The sequence below is a fragment of the Urocampus carinirostris genome, chromosome 13 (assembly GCF_059441175.1).
Source record: "Urocampus carinirostris isolate Australia breed hairy pipefish chromosome 13, RoL_Ucar_1.0, whole genome shotgun sequence".
Classification (NCBI taxonomy): domain Eukaryota; kingdom Metazoa; phylum Chordata; class Actinopteri; order Syngnathiformes; family Syngnathidae; genus Urocampus; species Urocampus carinirostris.
The window spans coordinates 36,055,607-36,073,811 of NC_142361.1; the positions used below are offsets into that span (position 1 = coordinate 36,055,607).

At 43.4% G+C, this 18,205-nt stretch overlaps 1 protein-coding gene across 1 annotated transcript in view; it reads left to right on the forward strand.

Annotated features, from left to right (window-relative positions):
* Positions 1–14,241, forward strand: part of plekhh2 (pleckstrin homology domain containing, family H (with MyTH4 domain) member 2) — a 76,301-nt gene extending 62,060 nt beyond the window's left edge. Inside the window, exons 25-30 of the mRNA XM_088351514.1 lie at positions 683–824; positions 908–1,044; positions 2,178–2,307; positions 6,377–6,463; positions 6,558–6,707; positions 11,988–14,241. Coding sequence (XP_088207640.1) covers positions 683–824; positions 908–1,044; positions 2,178–2,307; positions 6,377–6,463; positions 6,558–6,707; positions 11,988–12,170 — 829 coding nt within the window. The 3' untranslated portion in view covers positions 12,171–14,241. The remainder of the gene's footprint in view (positions 1–682; positions 825–907; positions 1,045–2,177; positions 2,308–6,376; positions 6,464–6,557; positions 6,708–11,987) is intronic.
* Positions 14,242–18,205: the final 3,964 nt, after the last annotated feature.

Below are 18,205 nucleotides of genomic sequence, written 5' to 3' on the forward strand. Positions count from 1 at the left end.
AAACTAGATCACTTAAACAAGAATGCAGGAAATCTGAAAGAAAATGGTGCGCTACCAATCTTGAGGTTTTCCGTCAAACCTGGTGTGACAACTTGTTAAAGTATAAAGCAACCCTTGCCTCATCAAAATCAGCCTATTTTTCTAAGGTGATTGCGGCACAAAAGAATAACCCCAAAATCCTTTTCGACACTGTATCATCGCTAACGAGGTAACAGAATATCCCAGATAGTTCTACCTATTCAGCCCATGACATTATGGTCTTCTTTAATAAGAAGATTCAACGCATACGGGAAGAAATTTCTAAAGAGAGTGTTAATACATCACATATTAAAGGCCTGAAATCTATAGATGCACAACATAGTGGCTGTCCAGGGAATTTTTCCCAGTTTCGTGATCTGTCACTCAATAATCTTAAACAGGTGGTGAATAGATGAGGGGATGGTGTTACAATACTCTGTAATAATAGTTTGCAATAGTCTGTGATCTGTGCAGCCCTTTGAGACTCTTTGTGATTAAGGGCTATACAAATAAACATGACTTGACTTGACATGTATTTTATGCACTACCATTTGGTCTCTTTCAGTATCAAAATGACTTAATTCTTGCCCTTCTAATGTGTGGGAAGATGTCAGAGATGTCCACTGTACTGTTTTGATAAACTGACTCATTTTCGTCTGTCCAGGTTGTACTTTTCCAGCCAGGTGAGGGGGGAGTCAGAGAGGGAAAGATTATTGTTGGCCTATCAGACTAATGAGGACATAGTAGCCGGACACTTCCCCGTCAACAAAGAACTGGCTCTTGAAATAGCAGCTTTACTTGCTCAGGTCTCCTAAGTTGTTACCTAAATATTGCATTCTCCTTCGAAAAATGTAAATATTTTCAACGTCTGTTTGGTTTTTCACATCAGGTAGAGTTTGGTGATTTTGAACGGCCTTTCTCGAGTCCTGGACCAGTCCCTACTAAGTCCAACCAAACCTTGAAACAAGTTCTGGACAGATTCTACCCCAAACATTACCGTCGGACCTCGTCTGAAGAACAACTTAGGTTGTAGATAAGATTGATATATTATAAGTGTATATACAGTATATATACGATATATATGCAGTATATATATGTAACGGGTGTAGTTTTAACTTTTGTTTTGTTGAAATTCCTGCTGAAGTATGTTTGTATAGTTTGTGTATAAGTGTCCTGCAATGACGAGTCCAACAGTGCCACCTGCTGGTATGGTGTAAGGTTTAGTTTAGCCTCTGATTTTATGACCGGAAGACGGATATTGTTAGCAGTCTCCAGCGCACTGCTAACGTTAGCCAACGATCTTTTGGTGCTCCGCAAAAAGTTAACATTAAAACCACAACTGACCGATATGGGTTTTTCGGGGCCGATACCGATTAGCAATATTAAAAAGAGGTCGATAACCGATATTTGCCGTACAACATTTTTAATAATGCAAAAATACACCGAATATTTGCGATACATTCAAATAAAACTAAACAAATTAGAATTTCAAAACAAACAACTAGAATGATCTTTCACTTAAACCAAAAACTAACAGTGCAGGAAATAAAATTACGCTTAGTAGCAACTCGTGCAAAGATATATAAAAACGTAAATAGCTCCCTGATTTTTTTCTTAAATAAATGTAGAAAAAAAATCAGTACAACCAACATGACTTAAATGATCTTAAAACAAAAAATTCAAAAAAAATTCAACCGAGCTTACAAACGGAAAAGTGTGGGCACTCCTTTTCTAGAGCCAGACTGCCAAACTAATGTTATGTTAACAGCTAATCAGTCAACCTTCCACTTTAGTGTGCTTTTTATGCAGCCTCTCTTAATCACCTGCTTGATTGACAAACTGATGTCATGATAAGTCTTGGGATCGAGAGGTCGCAGGTTCGATTCCCGACTCCTCCGTGTTATATGTTGAAGTGTCCTTGGTCAAGACACTGAATCCCTAATGCCCCCAATATGCAGGTAGGCGCCTTGCATGGCTGACTCCCTATTGGTGTGTGAGTGTGTGTGTGAATGGGTTAGTGTGAAGCACAGCACAATAGAAATGCAGACCATTCATCATTTTGGAGGCGAGCCACCTAGTTCTTCAGAAGTTTACAGTTATTAACTTGTTCGAAATGACTTCGAGACTATGGTAAGTTATTTCTGTGTTGTTGCTTTCAGACAATTGCTTCAGCGTCTCTCTGCTCGCTGGTCATCACTCAGGGGTCGAAGTTCAGCCGATTGTGTGAGGATTTACCTGACCGTTGCGAAAAAATGGCCCTTCTTCGGCGCTAAACTATTTGAGGCCGAGGTAAGTGTCAGTAAACCTGATAAGTTTATAGTTTGATAAAAACTCAAAATAAGGAGAGAAGACATCAATTGATTTTGAACTGCAAGGGAGGACTGTAGCAAAACTTCAGACAAGAAATTCTAACCTGGTCTAAAAGGTCTTTACCCCAACCCGTTCTTTCTATGAAATCTCCAAGGTTACAAAAAGCAGATTAGCTCTAGGGTTGTGGAATCAAAGAACAGCAACCGTACTCGCCAAATAATGCAAAATAAGAGTCAAACAACTGTGCACAATTATAATCGTCAAAATATTGAACAACCCTGGCATCCGCAGCAAACTTGTTTGCAAGTGTCTGATAGTAAAAACAGTTGAAATTATTTAGTTATCATCCATCCCCTTTGACCGAAGCAGGTTTTAGTATCCGAAAAAATGGAATATGAAACATTAAATGATTCATTTAACAAAACCAAAGTGCTAAAAAATATATGTGTCATGATTAATGATGTGACTCAGCTGTGCCCGCTCATTTGGCGCCAACCACCGCGGGTTCTGATTGGTTCCCTGTCACTATTTGAACTCAGTCTTGTCAATCCCCTGTTGTCAGTCCGTTTGCAAACCTCAGTGTATGCTAGGCAAGCCTTTTTCGAGCATGACTCCCACCTGTCCCGTTTTTTGCTCCCGTCTGTCTCCGGTTACGACCCGTCTTTTTTATCCCGACCACATCTGCTCTCCCGTCCTGGCTTACGACCCGTTTCTGACCCCGACCACGTTTTTGCTCTCCTGTCCCGGCTATCGACCCGTTTTTCCGTTCTTGACACCGCCATCGCTCGCCACGGAAGATCCACTTCCGTGTTCAGATCACAATCCGAGTACGAGAGCGACTTGCTTCCCGCGCAAAGCGAACGCCGGATCGTGGGCGCAGCCCTTCCTCTTTCCTTTAATAAAACTTGTGAGAAACGTAACGCAATCGGGTCCTGTTTCCGTTCTGGTCCTGACAATATGTTTCTATTCTAAATAAAATAACCTGAAAAGGAAGAAAAAATAGAAATAAATACATAAACACAGCAGTGACAAAGCAGATGTAAAGAAACTACACTTTTTACGTGGATCATTATAGTTTAGTTTGGACGGGGCAAAATGTCCTTGTTGATTCCCATAATGATTACTTTGGCATTAATATTCCTGCCACACTCAGCAAATATTTATTTGTCGACACGCCTTGATTGCAGCATGATCAACCCTTTTCAAATGTGGAATGGTGCAGTGCATGAATGTAAGCCCTGGTTGCTGAACACAGTTTGAGACTGATGAGGCCTAACATGAAGCCATTCGCTAAAGTCCTTTTTGTAGAGTTTTGTATTTCCTTGCAAGATGTAATGATGTGGCTATACTTATTGTCCGAACATGTTTTCCATTTATCTCCTATTAACAGCAGAAATCCATATCTTTGTCTCAACCACTTAAGTAGTGTGTCTTCTAGTGGGACTATGTGGTACTGCAGGTCCTTGGGTAGCGTAGTTTAGGGTCTTAGAGAGCTGCCTAAAAACTTACTGGAAATTGAGTTTTGGTTTTTGACATCATTTATGCAAAAGTTTTTCAATTTTTACTGAAAAGAAGTTTATCAGTAAAAAACACTAATAACACCTTGACTTGAGTTTTCGTTTACCCTATTTTCTGGACTACGAGTGCCTAATGAACAAAGATTTGCCACACAGTTTAAAGTGCGCCTAACAATCAGGTGTACCTGTCACGACCAGAACGGAGACAGGACCCACTCGGGTAACGTTTCTCACAGTTTTATTTGGGAAGAAGGGAAAGGAGTGGCCACACGATCCAGAGATCTCTGGTCGCGGGGTGTAGGTTGCTCAGACGCGGAAGTGGGACTTCCGTGGTGAGCGATGGCAGTTTTGAAAGCGGAAAAAACGGGTCAGTAGCCGGGGTGGAAGAGCAAAAACGTGGTTGGTATCAGAAAACAGGTCGTTATTTGGGACGGGAGAAAAGATGTGGTCGAGATCAAAACAGGTCATAATTTGGGACAGGAGAGCAGACGTGGTCGAGATCAAACAGATCGTAGCGGGAGAAAAACAGAGCAAAAACACAGGACAGGCGAAAAAGAGCTTGCCATGTAAAAACGGAGATTCGCAAACAGACCGACAAAAGGGGATTGACAGGAAAGAGTTTAAATACTGACTGGGAGCCAATCTGTCAACGAGCGGCAGCTGGCGCCACACAGGCGGGGCCAATTGGGCGCCATGGCAACCGTGACAGAATCTGGCGCCACACGGGCAGGTCCAATTGGGCGCCATTGCAACCGTGACAGTACCATATATACCGTAAAATTTGGGAAATAAAATGCACAATTGCAATAAAATGCTACTACATGCAGTAACTGATAATGAACCGATTTACTTTAGTGGTTATTTCCTACTGCTATATTTTATAGAATAGAATAGAATAGAATAGAATAGAATATGCCTTTATTGTCATTGTTACAACATGGGATATGCTGTGACAACGAAATTGGACGACTCCAGTTCCACATTTACAGTGAGGATAAGGAAACAAAGAGACAAAGGAACAAAGAACTAACTGACTTGGGGGGGGGGGGGGGGTGATAAGGGGGGTGAGGGTCAAACAGAGTTGCCGGATACAACCGAATGTTTGATCTTACATTACACATAGTCCAGTGTTTTCCGAATTGCTCATATGACATTTATATTTCTTCTGACGTGTTTTTTATGTAACTCTAATTCTTACTGTAGTGTTATTTTAGTGTGCCTTATAGTCTGGTGCGCCTAATGTATGAAAACATTTTACAAAACACAATTTTTTGGGGTAGTCATCATAATCTCATGCGCCTTATTGACCAGAGAATATGGTATTTACATTGTTCTTTACAACTCTGGACCTACTTACTAAACGAGGGCACATGAATGAATGAAGGAATGAAAACTTTATTTCGAACATTAGAAAATAAAAACAGGACAAAAACTGACACAACAACAAAAATAATGTGAACATAACATGTCCAAAAGGGGTAGTAAGAAGCAGATGCTTATTTTCCCTACCCCTTCATCTTCCTTATGAATTACATTTTACAGATAGCTCCTCTTTTGTGTCTAAATATAACAAAATTTCACAGATAAACATATTACACAGGTCGGATATCAATAATTATAATAACAATAGTTACATATGTTAAATACTAATCATCGTAGTACCCATAGCCTAGATGGTAAGGCGCCCGCTTTGAGACTGGGAGGTCGGTGGTTCGCGCCCCGGCCGAGTCATTCCTAAGACTTAAAAAGTGGTCGGCGGCGCCTTCTGTTGGCTGCGGCTGCATCGGCTCGCTACAACGGGTCAGGTGCAATCGACATTTCGTTCTGTGTACATTGTTACACAGAATGACAATACAAGGAAATTATTATTATTATTATTATTATTAACGTCATAATGCTACTAGTCACTAAATATCATTGGGACACCAATGATAATAACAACAATAGCAATAATAACAGTTATGATATAATAATAGTAACAATAACAACAAGGTTAGCTATAGTTCTAAACCACGCAATATTTCCACTCTCTAGTATCACTCATACCCCATTTTCTTAATATCTGTATTATGCCAGTAATGTTTTTTTTGTATTTGAATATGAACACGTGAATATTTGGACATTGTTTGACCTCCTCTTGTAAATTGTTCCAAAGTTTGACTACACACACAGACATACACATACTTTTCCTGGTGGTTCTCACCAGTGGGATTTGGAATTTACTACAGCTCCTTAAATTATAAGTTGCTTCTTTCCGAGTGAATATTTTTTGGATGTAAATTATTAGTATGATCACGATATCCTACCCTGTGTTTGGTTGCACGTTTTTGGAGGATAAAAAGGGGCTGTAGTAAACTTTTGTAATTATTGTCCCAGACTTCTGCACAATATGTTAAGTATGGCAGAACTAGAGAACAATATAATAAATAAAATGCCCTATAGTTAGATCAGTTAGTTAATTACTCTTTCGTTAATATTTCACCTAAAGGTGTACAGTGTGATGAATTCATTTGTAATTTGTGTGTTTTCAGACAATCCCTCCTTCTCCAGACCCGGCAAGTCGTGTTTGGTTGGCAGTTCATGAAGATGGGATCAGTATTCTGGAGCACAACTCAATTGTGAGCTGCTATCAGTCACATTAGTGTTTTACTAAATCTACTAAACTTCTTCGTTAAAGTTATGAGTGAATATGTGACGCTTTTTTTTCCCCAGAAACCTCAGGTGTCCCACCTCTACAAAAATGTAATTACATTCGGGGGCTGCAAACAGGGCTTTATGCTTGTGGTGTCAAAGAATAACAGTAACAACACAACCAAAGAGAAACCAACAGAGAATTATACATTTTCTATGGATGTTTCAAAGGTTGGTGAATGATTTGTATCCAAGCCTGTTCAAATGTGTGGAAAGTTTTCACAGTTATCTTAAAATATTTTTGATTCGTGAATAAAAACCCGAGTGGGCGGGGTCAAAGTCGGAAGGAGGTACCTGAAATTCACCAGGCATTTCTTATATGCTAAAGTTGTCACGAGACGTGGTGGCGTGGAAGGTGACCGGACCAGAACGGAGGCAGGAGGCATGAAGGGAGAACTCAAATGCGTTGACGATCCATAGGTTTTATTTAATAAAATAAAAGTCGCCCAATACTCCGAGGCAAAACAGAACAATACAGAGTTCCTCCGGCACGAACTCAACAGGACAAGGCATAACAGACTAAAACAGGACAAGGCATAACAGACCGGGATTGTGAATAATGAGTAATGAACCAGCACCCGCCAAACCCAAAATCCAGCCTTAAATAGCAGAACAGCAATCAGCTGATCTGCTTCAGCTTGAGTTCGGGGGCGTGGCATACTGGTCGTCATGGCGACCGTGACAGAGCTCCCCTCTTAAGGGACAGCTCCCGAGGTCCCAAAAAAGAAAAAATTACTACCTCGCGCCCCGGAATGTTGACGATCGCGATTGGGGCAACCCTGCTCCCTCCTCCGAACACGCAGGAACGGGGAGAGGCAGGCGCCATCTGCGTCGGGCGGATCGGAATCGGCGCTCGGCAGGGGGGGTCTGGTGGCCAACTGGACAGGGGATGACAGACAGGCAAAATCAGAACAGGCCGATGCAGAAGAGTCGCACTCAGGACAGGCCGATGCAGAAGAGTCGCACTCAGGACAGGCCGATGCAGAAGAGTCGCACTCAGGACAGGCCGATGCAGAAGAGTCGCACTCAGGTCAGGCCGATGCAGAAGAGTCGCACTCAGGACGGTCAGATTCAGAAGAGTCGCACTCAGGACGGTCAGATTCAGAAGAGTCGCACTCAGGGGGGTCAGATTCAGAAGAGTCGCACTCAGGGGGGTCAGATTCAGAAGAGTCAGGCTCAGGGGTTCAGGTTCAGAAGTGGCGATTCAGACAGGACAGGCGGAATCAGAACAAGCAAGACATGAGAGGGTCAAAATCAAAACAGACAAGACATGAGAGAGTCAAAATCAGAACAGACAAGACATGAGAGAGTCAAAATCAGAACAGACAAGACATGAGAGAGTCAAAATCAGAACAGACAAGACATGAGAGAGTCAAAATCAGAACCGGCAAAACAGGAGGAGCGGAGTCGGGCTGGCAGGCAGCGGAGTCGGAGTCGGCCCGACGGGCAGCGGAGTCGGAGTCGGCCCGACGGGCAGCGGAGTCGGAGTCGGCCCGACGGGCAGCAGAGTCGGAGTCGGCCCGACGGGCAGCAGAGTCGGAGTCGGGCTGGCACGCAGGGGAGACGGAATAGCAGGCAATCGGCACGGAGTCGGGCAGGCAGGCATGAGAGTCGAACAGGCAGGCGTCAATTCTTCCCGGGACCCCATTCGAGGCACAGCAAGGGCCACGACGGGCGGGGCCGTGGTTCGAACGGGCAGGGAAGGCCAACTCAGTAGGCGCCTGCCGAACTGCGCTCTCCAGCTCTCCCAAGTCGCGCTGGGATCGTTCGCTGAGTTCTATTTGTTGGCTGGTTCATTCTGTCACGAGACGTGGTGGCGTGGAAGGTGACCGGACCAGAACGGAGGCAGGAGGCATGAAGGGAGAACTCAAATGCGTTGACGATCCATAGGTTTTATTTAATAAAATAAAAGTCGCCCAATACTCCGAGGCAAAACAGAACAATACAGAGTTCCTCCGGCACGAACTCAACAGGACAAGGCATAACAGACTAAAACAGGACAAGGCATAACAGACCGGGATTGTGAATAATGAGTAATGAACCAGCACCCGCCAAACCCAAAATCCAGCCTTAAATAGCAGAACAGCAATCAGCTGATCTGCTTCAGCTTGAGTTCGGGGGCGTGGCATACTGGTCGTCATGGCGACCGTGACAGAGCTCCCCTCTTAAGGGACAGCTCCCGAGGTCCCAAAAAAGAAAAAATTACTACCTCGCGCCCCGGAATGTTGACGATCGCGATTGGGGCAACCCTGCTCCCTCCTCCGAACACGCAGGAACGGGGAGAGGCAGGCGCCATCTGCGTCGGGCGGATCGGAATCGGCGCTCGGCAGGGGGGGTCTGGTGGCCAACTGGACAGGGGATGACAGACAGGCAAAATCAGAACAGGCCGATGCAGAAGAGTCGCACTCAGGACAGGCCGATGCAGAAGAGTCGCACTCAGGACAGGCCGATGCAGAAGAGTCGCACTCAGGACAGGCCGATGCAGAAGAGTCGCACTCAGGTCAGGCCGATGCAGAAGAGTCGCACTCAGGACGGTCAGATTCAGAAGAGTCGCACTCAGGACGGTCAGATTCAGAAGAGTCGCACTCAGGGGGGTCAGATTCAGAAGAGTCGCACTCAGGGGGGTCAGATTCAGAAGAGTCAGGCTCAGGGGTTCAGGTTCAGAAGTGGCGATTCAGACAGGACAGGCGGAATCAGAACAAGCAAGACATGAGAGGGTCAAAATCAAAACAGACAAGACATGAGAGAGTCAAAATCAGAACAGACAAGACATGAGAGAGTCAAAATCAGAACAGACAAGACATGAGAGAGTCAAAATCAGAACAGACAAGACATGAGAGAGTCAAAATCAGAACCGGCAAAACAGGAGGAGCGGAGTCGGGCTGGCAGGCAGCGGAGTCGGAGTCGGCCCGACGGGCAGCGGAGTCGGAGTCGGCCCGACGGGCAGCGGAGTCGGAGTCGGCCCGACGGGCAGCAGAGTCGGAGTCGGGCTGGCACGCAGGGGAGACGGAATAGCAGGCAATCGGCACGGAGTCGGGCAGGCAGGCATGAGAGTCGAACAGGCAGGCGTCAATTCTTCCCGGGACCCCATTCGAGGCACAGCAAGGGCCACGACGGGCGGGGCCGTGGTTCGAACGGGCAGGGAAGGCCAACTCAGTAGGCGCCTGCCGAACTGCGCTCTCCAGCTCTCCCAAGTCGCGCTGGGATCGTTCGCTGAGTTCTATTTGTTGGCTGGTTCATTCTGTCACGAGACGTGGTGGCGTGGAAGGTGACCGGACCAGAACGGAGGCAGGAGGCATGAAGGGAGAACTCAAATGCGTTGACGATCCATAGGTTTTATTTAATAAAATAAAAGTCGCCCAATACTCCGAGGCAAAACAGAACAATACAGAGTTCCTCCGGCACGAACTCAACAGGACAAGGCATAACAGACTAAAACAGGACAAGGCATAACAGACCGGGATTGTGAATAATGAGTAATGAACCAGCACCCGCCAAACCCAAAATCCAGCCTTAAATAGCAGAACAGCAATCAGCTGATCTGCTTCAGCTTGAGTTCGGGGGCGTGGCATACTGGTCGTCATGGCAACCGTGACAAAAGTATAGTGTTTTTCGTCTTGTGTGACGCAAGAAATTGCCCAAATTCATTTTAGCAAAAAAAGCATGCCATTGTTGAGTATCTTTGCTTACTTCCAGTGACCGATCAAAAACTGTAACATTCATCCATATCAGTAGGTGGCAGCAAATAACTATTTTCTTAGTTTTATAATATCGGAACGGTCAGCTCAAGAAGTGTTCTGCTTTCCTTGTGTGTGTGTCATTCACAATTTAGCAGCAGCTTAACTTCTCTTAGAAAAAAAGTGCGGTCAAGATAAGTGTCCAAGCTCGACTTTATTACAAAACAGAGTAAACGTCCCCGCCCTTTTTTCTATTCTGTTTGTTTGTATATAACGGATGAGTCATCATTTGCTTTACATTCGCTTGAAAGGTAATGTATTTTGAAACATTAAGAAGTAGAAAATGACAAAAAGTACAACACCATGGAGTCAGCTACAGAAGTTGTGAACCGTTTAGTATTTTGCTTGCTACTGCCAAGTGATTGTGAGAACAGTAGAAAATCAATCATTTAGAGAAACATTCTTCAGTTTCCCCAGATAGTTACTGTAAGCACTACCTAAAGACATGTATCCCGCATTGCAGTTACAAGTAAATGATTACTTTTGGTGCATACATATTGAAGGAGATAACTTTAAATGCCCTGGCTCAATTCCACCTAGCCTTCTAACTCTGCTAGTTGCTCAAACTTATCAACAATAACCCATATCTGAAATTCACTAATTAACCAAATCAATGCACATTTGGTTGGGCAATCCAGTCTCCCTGTTTCATTTATTACAATACAAATGCCTCGTAAGTTGCCATTTCTTTTCTTCCTCATGCCATGAGGCTCTTTAACTCTACCCGGCAGAGTAAAAGCCCACAGTAAACCACACCACCTACATTGCATATTACCGAATCTTATTGCAATATGTATTCTGTGTAGCACTATTTAGTTATTCTATATAACACGCTACAGTGGGCATTTGCACGTCACACTGGGTATTTGTATATTGTATTCTTTTTGCTTTATTATTGTATTGTTCTCAGCTCAGGGATGCTCCTGGAAATGTGAATTTCCCTTCGGGGATGAATAAAGTATCTATCTATCTATCTATCTATCTATCTATCTATCTAGGTCTATTACCTTACACTCTGAATAAAACACACAAAGAGAGCCAAGTGACACTAATATTTGCTCATGAGGAGATGTTTCACAGTCAAAACCTGAATCACATCTGACCAGAACAGCAACAGCTCCCCTATTTTGTTACAAACAATTGAGTCACAGGGTTGATGGGGGAAGAAAGTTTAACAAAGCAAGAGGAAACCATCATAAAACAAGAAACATTAAACAGACCGAAGAAAACGAAACATCACAATGCAGCAGCTTCTCTTCTCGGGCAAATGGTTGAGTAGTTCACAAGGTGATAAAATTGTTTGAAGCAAGGGAAATATTTTATTCAACTGTAGGAATCCTATTTAATCAAGATTCAAACTTAAATTCTAACATTTTAGTACCAGTAGTTATAATTATCCCATCAGTTTTATTTTTCGATCTGGCTAGAGTCCGTCAACACTCATTTACTTCCATGCGCATAATGATCGAGGGGGACAGAGACACAAACCTCCAAAGTTCCAAATACATACAGCTCCTTTTAGCTTAAAAAAACATGAAAGCCTGGAAGTAATTAAAAACATTTTCAACAGATGTTGTGCCGAGATGTTTTAATGAAAAGTAGTGCGCCTTGGCTTAAAAGATTGATAAACACTCTGCTAAACCTGACCCTAAGTATTTCCCACTGATGTATGTTTCCATGGAAACTCAACTCTGTGATAACTGTTGTGTTCCAGATCAGAGAGCTCACCCTGCTCATCTCCAGCTACATCAACAGTGCGCATCAGCAGAAGGCGGCGCACCACCTTTCCGCCCCCGCCCTTATGGTGGCCCAGCCGATCAGTCTCAAGTGCAAAGAGTTGAGGAGCAAGTCCCCGCCAGCATTGGGGCGTCCTAGTAAAGCTCCAACATTGTTGTGATGGCAAGTTGCATTTTTTTGTATCGCCCTTAAACACAAAAGTCTCAAAGGGTTGCGAGAACCACCATTACTACATCCCTTGATCTGAAACCTACATGAGGGTAAGGATATACCTCAACATGAGGAAAATGAAGAAACTTTGAGGAGGTCTAGGGCAAGACAACACACGGTCAACAACAACGTTGACATGATATGAACAGAAATCCTGCATAATGTCCAGTTAACAGGAACAACAACTTTCTAGTCTCAAAATTTTAAACAATGCAGCAGATTCCTGCCGGTACGATGGTAAAGAACCATGCAACATCCAGGCTCGTCCTTCTCCCTCTTGGACAAGAAAACAAAAGAATGAGGTCAACATCATTCCAAGCTATACTATAAAAGTGTGTCTTAAGCCTAAATTTCAACATTTCCACTGAAGTTACACATTTTATCTCAAAGGGCTAAACGTTCCATGTTGGAGAATACCCTCGAACCTGCAGATTTCTTCTTGGCTCTAGGAATCACAAATAGACTAGCATTTTCAGAAACATGGGGCATAATCAAAATGTATTAGATGGGGTTAGTCCATGGAAATGTTGTACGTTAGCAACAGGACCTCTTCTGTTCTTCTAGCTTTTGCAAGGGAGTGTTTCTCCCGTGCGAAAACATTTGGGAGTTGACGTCCCTCTTGAAAGGGATTCTGCTGGTTTTGTAGGTACAAAGGTGGAAATATTTTCCTTAAAAGTGTTTCTCCGCTGAGTGTGCTGGCTAAAGAGTCAACACTGTTTACTGATTGACTAAGCTAATGTTGTTAATGTTCTTAATGTCATTCATCTCTGCTGTCTGGTACATTTTTTGTACAAACGCTGAAGAAAGGAACAGTACACAGTTTTTTGTTGGGAAACTAGCACAGTAGGGTAGGGTATCCATCCCAGCTATCTTCGGGCAGTGGGCAGGGGACACCCTGAACTGGTTGCCAGCCAGTCACAGGGCACATGGAGACAGACAGCTCATTCAAACCTAGGGACAATTTAGACCGGCCAATTAACCTGAAAAGCATGTCTTTAGAATGTGGAAGGTAACCAGAGTGCCCGGAGGAAACCCACGCAAGCGCGGGGAGAACATGCAAACTCCACACAGGAAAGTTTGATCCTATGACCTCAGAACTGTGCCACACACGTGCTAACCACATGACATTCGCAACTGGCAACTAGCACACGATATTCTGTAAATGTAATTGTAAATGGTCTGCATTTGTAAAGCTTTTCAAGTCACTGAAGAACTCCCAAAGCGCTTTACAATGTTCTTCACACGTACCCCCATTAACACACACACACACACCAATAGCAGCGTCAGCCATGCAAGGCAACTACCTGCTCATCGGGGGCATTAAGGATTCAGTGTCTTGCCCAAGGACACTTTGACATATAACATGGAGGAGCCGGGAATCGAACCTGCGACCTCTCGATCCCAAGACTGAGTTACTGCCGCCCCAAAATAAGTTTGTCATGTAAAAAGTCACGAAGGACAATGAAAGTAGAAATGTATTATTGAAGTATGTCGCTGGTAAGTTATAACCCTGAGATCGAACAACATCTGGAGATTCAGATTAGATTCACGGTGAGCCAAAATTAAGCTACCCTGCGTGTCAGGACCAGAACGGAGACCGGACCCACTTGCGTTACGTTTCTCACGAGTTTTATTAGAAGAAAGGGATTGGTTGCGCCCACAATCCGGGGATTGCTGAACGCGGGAAGCAGGTCGCTCTGAACGCGGAAGTGGATCTTCCGTGGCGAGTGATGGCGGTGCCGGGAACGGAAAAACGGGTCAGTAGCCGGGACAGGAGAGCAAAAATGTGGTCGGGGTCGGAAGCGAGTCGTGAGTCAAGAAAGGAGAGTAGACGTAATCGAGGATCGTGAAATGATCTGAAATGATCTGCATTTATATAGCGCTTTTCAAGTCAATGACTTTCCAAAGCGCTTTACATTGTGCTTCACATTTCCCAATCGCGGCCGTAATCTGTCCAGCCATGTAAGGCGCTAACCTGCTTATTGGGGGTATTGGGGTTTCAGTGTCTTACCCAAGGACACTTCGGCACGGACAAGCCGGGATTCGAACTGGGATCCCTTAATCCTAAAACAATCGCTCTACCTCCTGAGCTACTGCCGCCCCAGTCAAAAACGGGTCGAGGCCAGAGGACAGACGGGAGCAAATAACAGGTGGGAGTCAAGGTCAGAAAAGGCTGGCCTGATGTAAACTGAGGTTCACGGACTGACTGACAAAAGGAGACAGATAGGAGTGGGTTTGAATAGGAACAGGGAGCCAATCAGAGTCCGAGGCAGTTGGCGCCAAAGGAGTGTTAATCATGGGCTCCAGCACCCCCGCGACCCTACAGAGGATAAGCGGTGCAGATAATGGATGAATGGAAAAGTTAAGCTTCTGAAAATCCAATATGGCTCATACTCTGAGCTTCATTATCTTATTGCGTACATCTTCAAATAAATTCTGGATAATAGATAATGGATAATAGTCATTCAGGTGTAAATAACACTCAAGCCGATGTACTAAAATGCATGAAAGGAAACGAAGCTGTCGGTGACACGGTGGGGAAGAAGGACGAGCTGTCAAAGAGTAACAAACCCCCGGCGGTTTCTAGTTACTGGATAACCAGGACGGTTAAAAACTCTCACACTCAAACCGACAGTAAAACCTTCTTGGAGCTGCAGAATTGAAGTTGCTTTACATCTGTTTTGCACTTTATCACACTCTTAAAATAAACTGGAAATGTGAGTCATTTCATGTACTTAGAATGCCTTTTATTAAAGTATACATTTGGAAAAGTGGATAGTCTAAAAAAGTAATGGGAAATAAATTGAGATTGGAGAATTCTTACCGTTGTTCTATATTTCGTGGGAATGCTTTATTTTTGATGTCCCGATTTGATTTTCAACATGACTTAAAATGCAGTTTCTGCAACCCAGGAAACTGTGATGTCATTTTCATTTAACAGCAAGGAGGAAAACAAGTGGATTTTGCTGTTCAATGTGTACACAACCACCAATTCAATATCAATCAGAATAGTGTGTTTGGACCATGAAGATCATAAAATTGGAAGTGGAGTGCGCAACTGGACAGTAGGTGGTGCAAAAGCCCCTGTCTCTCTCATAAACTAAAGCACAGTTGGAAATAGTGGTTGAAATAGTGAATTGATGGACGATCGTTTGTAGGTTTAATTTGTTGGTATGTTGCTTAAGTGCTATATTTTGTATGTTTAGGAAGTGTATAAGTATGTTTAAGGCTTGTATAAGTAACCTGTATTGTTTTGTACGGGAAAAATAAACATTTTATGAAATTATATGCTCTATAAAGTTAAGTTCATCTTACTTTTGGAAGATGAGCTTCAAGAGTTAGGCAAATTCCTCCTCCGTGGTAAAAAAAAAAAAGCGTTCCGACCATTTTCTCAACCGCATCAAGCTTTCTTATTCCACTTTCATTTCAAAAGAAACAGCTCACCTCTTCTTTACACTTTACACCAACCATATTGAAATCAAACAATAAAAACCTCAAAGTTCTTAGTGCGCTGGAGTTACAGTATAGTATGTTTACACACGCACTAGGAAAAAGAAGCGGATTTCTTCTTCAGGGTGGATGCTGGGTGACCTCTCACAGCGCCACATGCCGGTAGCGGCCGAAAGAACACTTGCAGTTGTCACGGTTGCCATGGCGCCCTATTGGCCCTGCCCGTGTGGCAGATTGGCTTTCCGTCTATTTAAGCTCAGTGCTCTCCCTCTTCCTTTGTCAGTGGGTCAACGAACCTCTGCCCTGCAAGACGTGGGTTTTGACTCGGTCCTGTTTCCTGTTGGCATTTCCTGTCCGGTAATCTCATCTCATTAGCCGTACCGCTTTATCCTCATTAGGGTCGCGGGGGGTTGGAGCCCATCCCAGCCATCTCCGGGCAGTGGGCAGGGTACACACTGAACTGGTTGCCAGCCAATCGCAGGGCACACAGGGACAGACAACTCATTCGCTCATTCACACCTAGGGACAATCTGGACCGGCCAATTCACCTGAAATGCATGTTTTTGGAACGTGGGAGGAAACAGGAGTGCCCGGAGGAAACCCACGCAAGCACGGGGAGAACATACAAACTCCGCACAGGAAGTCTGGAGCTGGATTTGAACCCACGACAGGTTCCCATGACATGAACTGTGCCGCACAAGCGCTAACCACTGCGCCGCCGTGCTGCCCTGTCCGGTAATGGTCCTGTTTATTTTTGTCCTGTTTAATATCGGTTTCCAGTTTTATTCCCGTCTATTTTTGTCCTGTTTATAATTGTCTCCAGTTTTTGTTCCCGTCTAGTTTGTCCTGTTTATTTTTGATATCCTGTTTCATTATCAATTCTGTATGTCCCTCCTGTCCGGTATCGACCCCATCTGTCCGATATCTACTCGGGCAATTGGTATCAATCTCGTTGGCCTCTGGCTTCCGATCATTTCACGCCAGACTGCCGCCTAACATGCACGACTCCCCATTTCCCGTAAAATAAAAGGCTTGTGTGAGAACGTCACGCGTTTAGGTCCTGATCCTGTTCTGGTTCATGACAACAGTAATGTCCTGTACTCGGAAAAAGATGCACACAATACAAAATCTAACTTGCATCAATGTCCGGACATTTTCCGAAATCCCGAAAAAAAAAGTTTGTTTGTATCGTTGTTTGTAACTCGAATGTTTGTAAGTAGGGGAGCGTACGTAACTGACAAACTGTTTACTGAATTTAATGACGACTGTAATGGTCTGAGAATGGTATCAACAAAAATAACCCTATTTTTGTCCAAATTTGATCGATCCACGTGGTTAAATATTTAAAATACATTGACTTGGGTTAACTCCTACCCTCCAAAAGATGGATACTGTTTAAAATGATAACCAAATAAAGGATAGTTTGGTTTTGAATGCAAAACATTTTGTAGTTTATTGTCCAAGCTAATATTATGTGGTTTTATTTTGTACTTGTGTTTCAGAGTACTTATTTCTTGTTTTACTTTTTTTCAGGAATACTTGACTGACACTAGTAAGTAAAGAGAACCAAAAAAGATTCATATTGTTTTAAACATTTGTTTTTTAAAAGTTAATTTTGTCTGAAATGCTAAGAAATGGGTCACTGTATATTGTCCAAAATGATCTTGTAAAAACTGGGTGATTTTGTCCACGAATTGATTTGACGTTATTGTCGTTGATATCGAAATTGTGAAACATTGTATGCAATGATATTAGACATGGCATTCCAGGGTAAACATGCAATAAAGAAAGAAAAATGATACAATTTGAATGATTTAATCACGTTCAGATATTTTTAGGCCAGCAAAGAAGGCTTTGCAGGCCCTGATGGCCCATCACTATGATTAGTATGTGGTTTTCCAACTTACATGCTACATTTGTTCTTGTTAGGAAGACACTTGAAACTTCTGCAGGGGTCTCCAAAACGAGCACCGCGGGAACCCATGTGCCCGCGGACCTTTTCTGAAAATACCCCACCAGTGCTGGGTCATTCTGATTTTCTAGTAAAAACGATTTTGCTTTGTGTGTTTGACTGAGTCAAATTAACCTTACTTCCCACTTATCTCTCTTCTATTTCTTTTTCTCCCTCCCTTCTTCCTTCCTTCTTTCAGTCCTTTCTACCTCCTTCTTTCTTTATTTGTTTCTCCTTTATCTTTATTCACTTTAATTCTCTCTTTCTCTATTTCCCTTTTTATCTTTCTTTTTTTATTTTCATTTTTCTCTATTTCTCTCTCTACTCTCACTCTTTCTCTTTTTTCGGGTTTCTCTTTTCTCTGTCTTTCTCTTTCTCTGTTTCTTTCTCTTTCTCTCTTTATCCCTCTCTCTTTCTTTTTCTCTCTGTTTATTTCTCTCTATTTCTTTGATTCTTTTTCTTTTTCTCTTTCTCTCTCTTTCAGTATTTCTCTCTCTCTCTCTCTCTCTTTCAGTCTTTATTTCACTCTCTCTGTTTCAGTCTTTCTTTCTCTCCCTCTCTTTGTCTTTTCTCTTTCTTTCTCT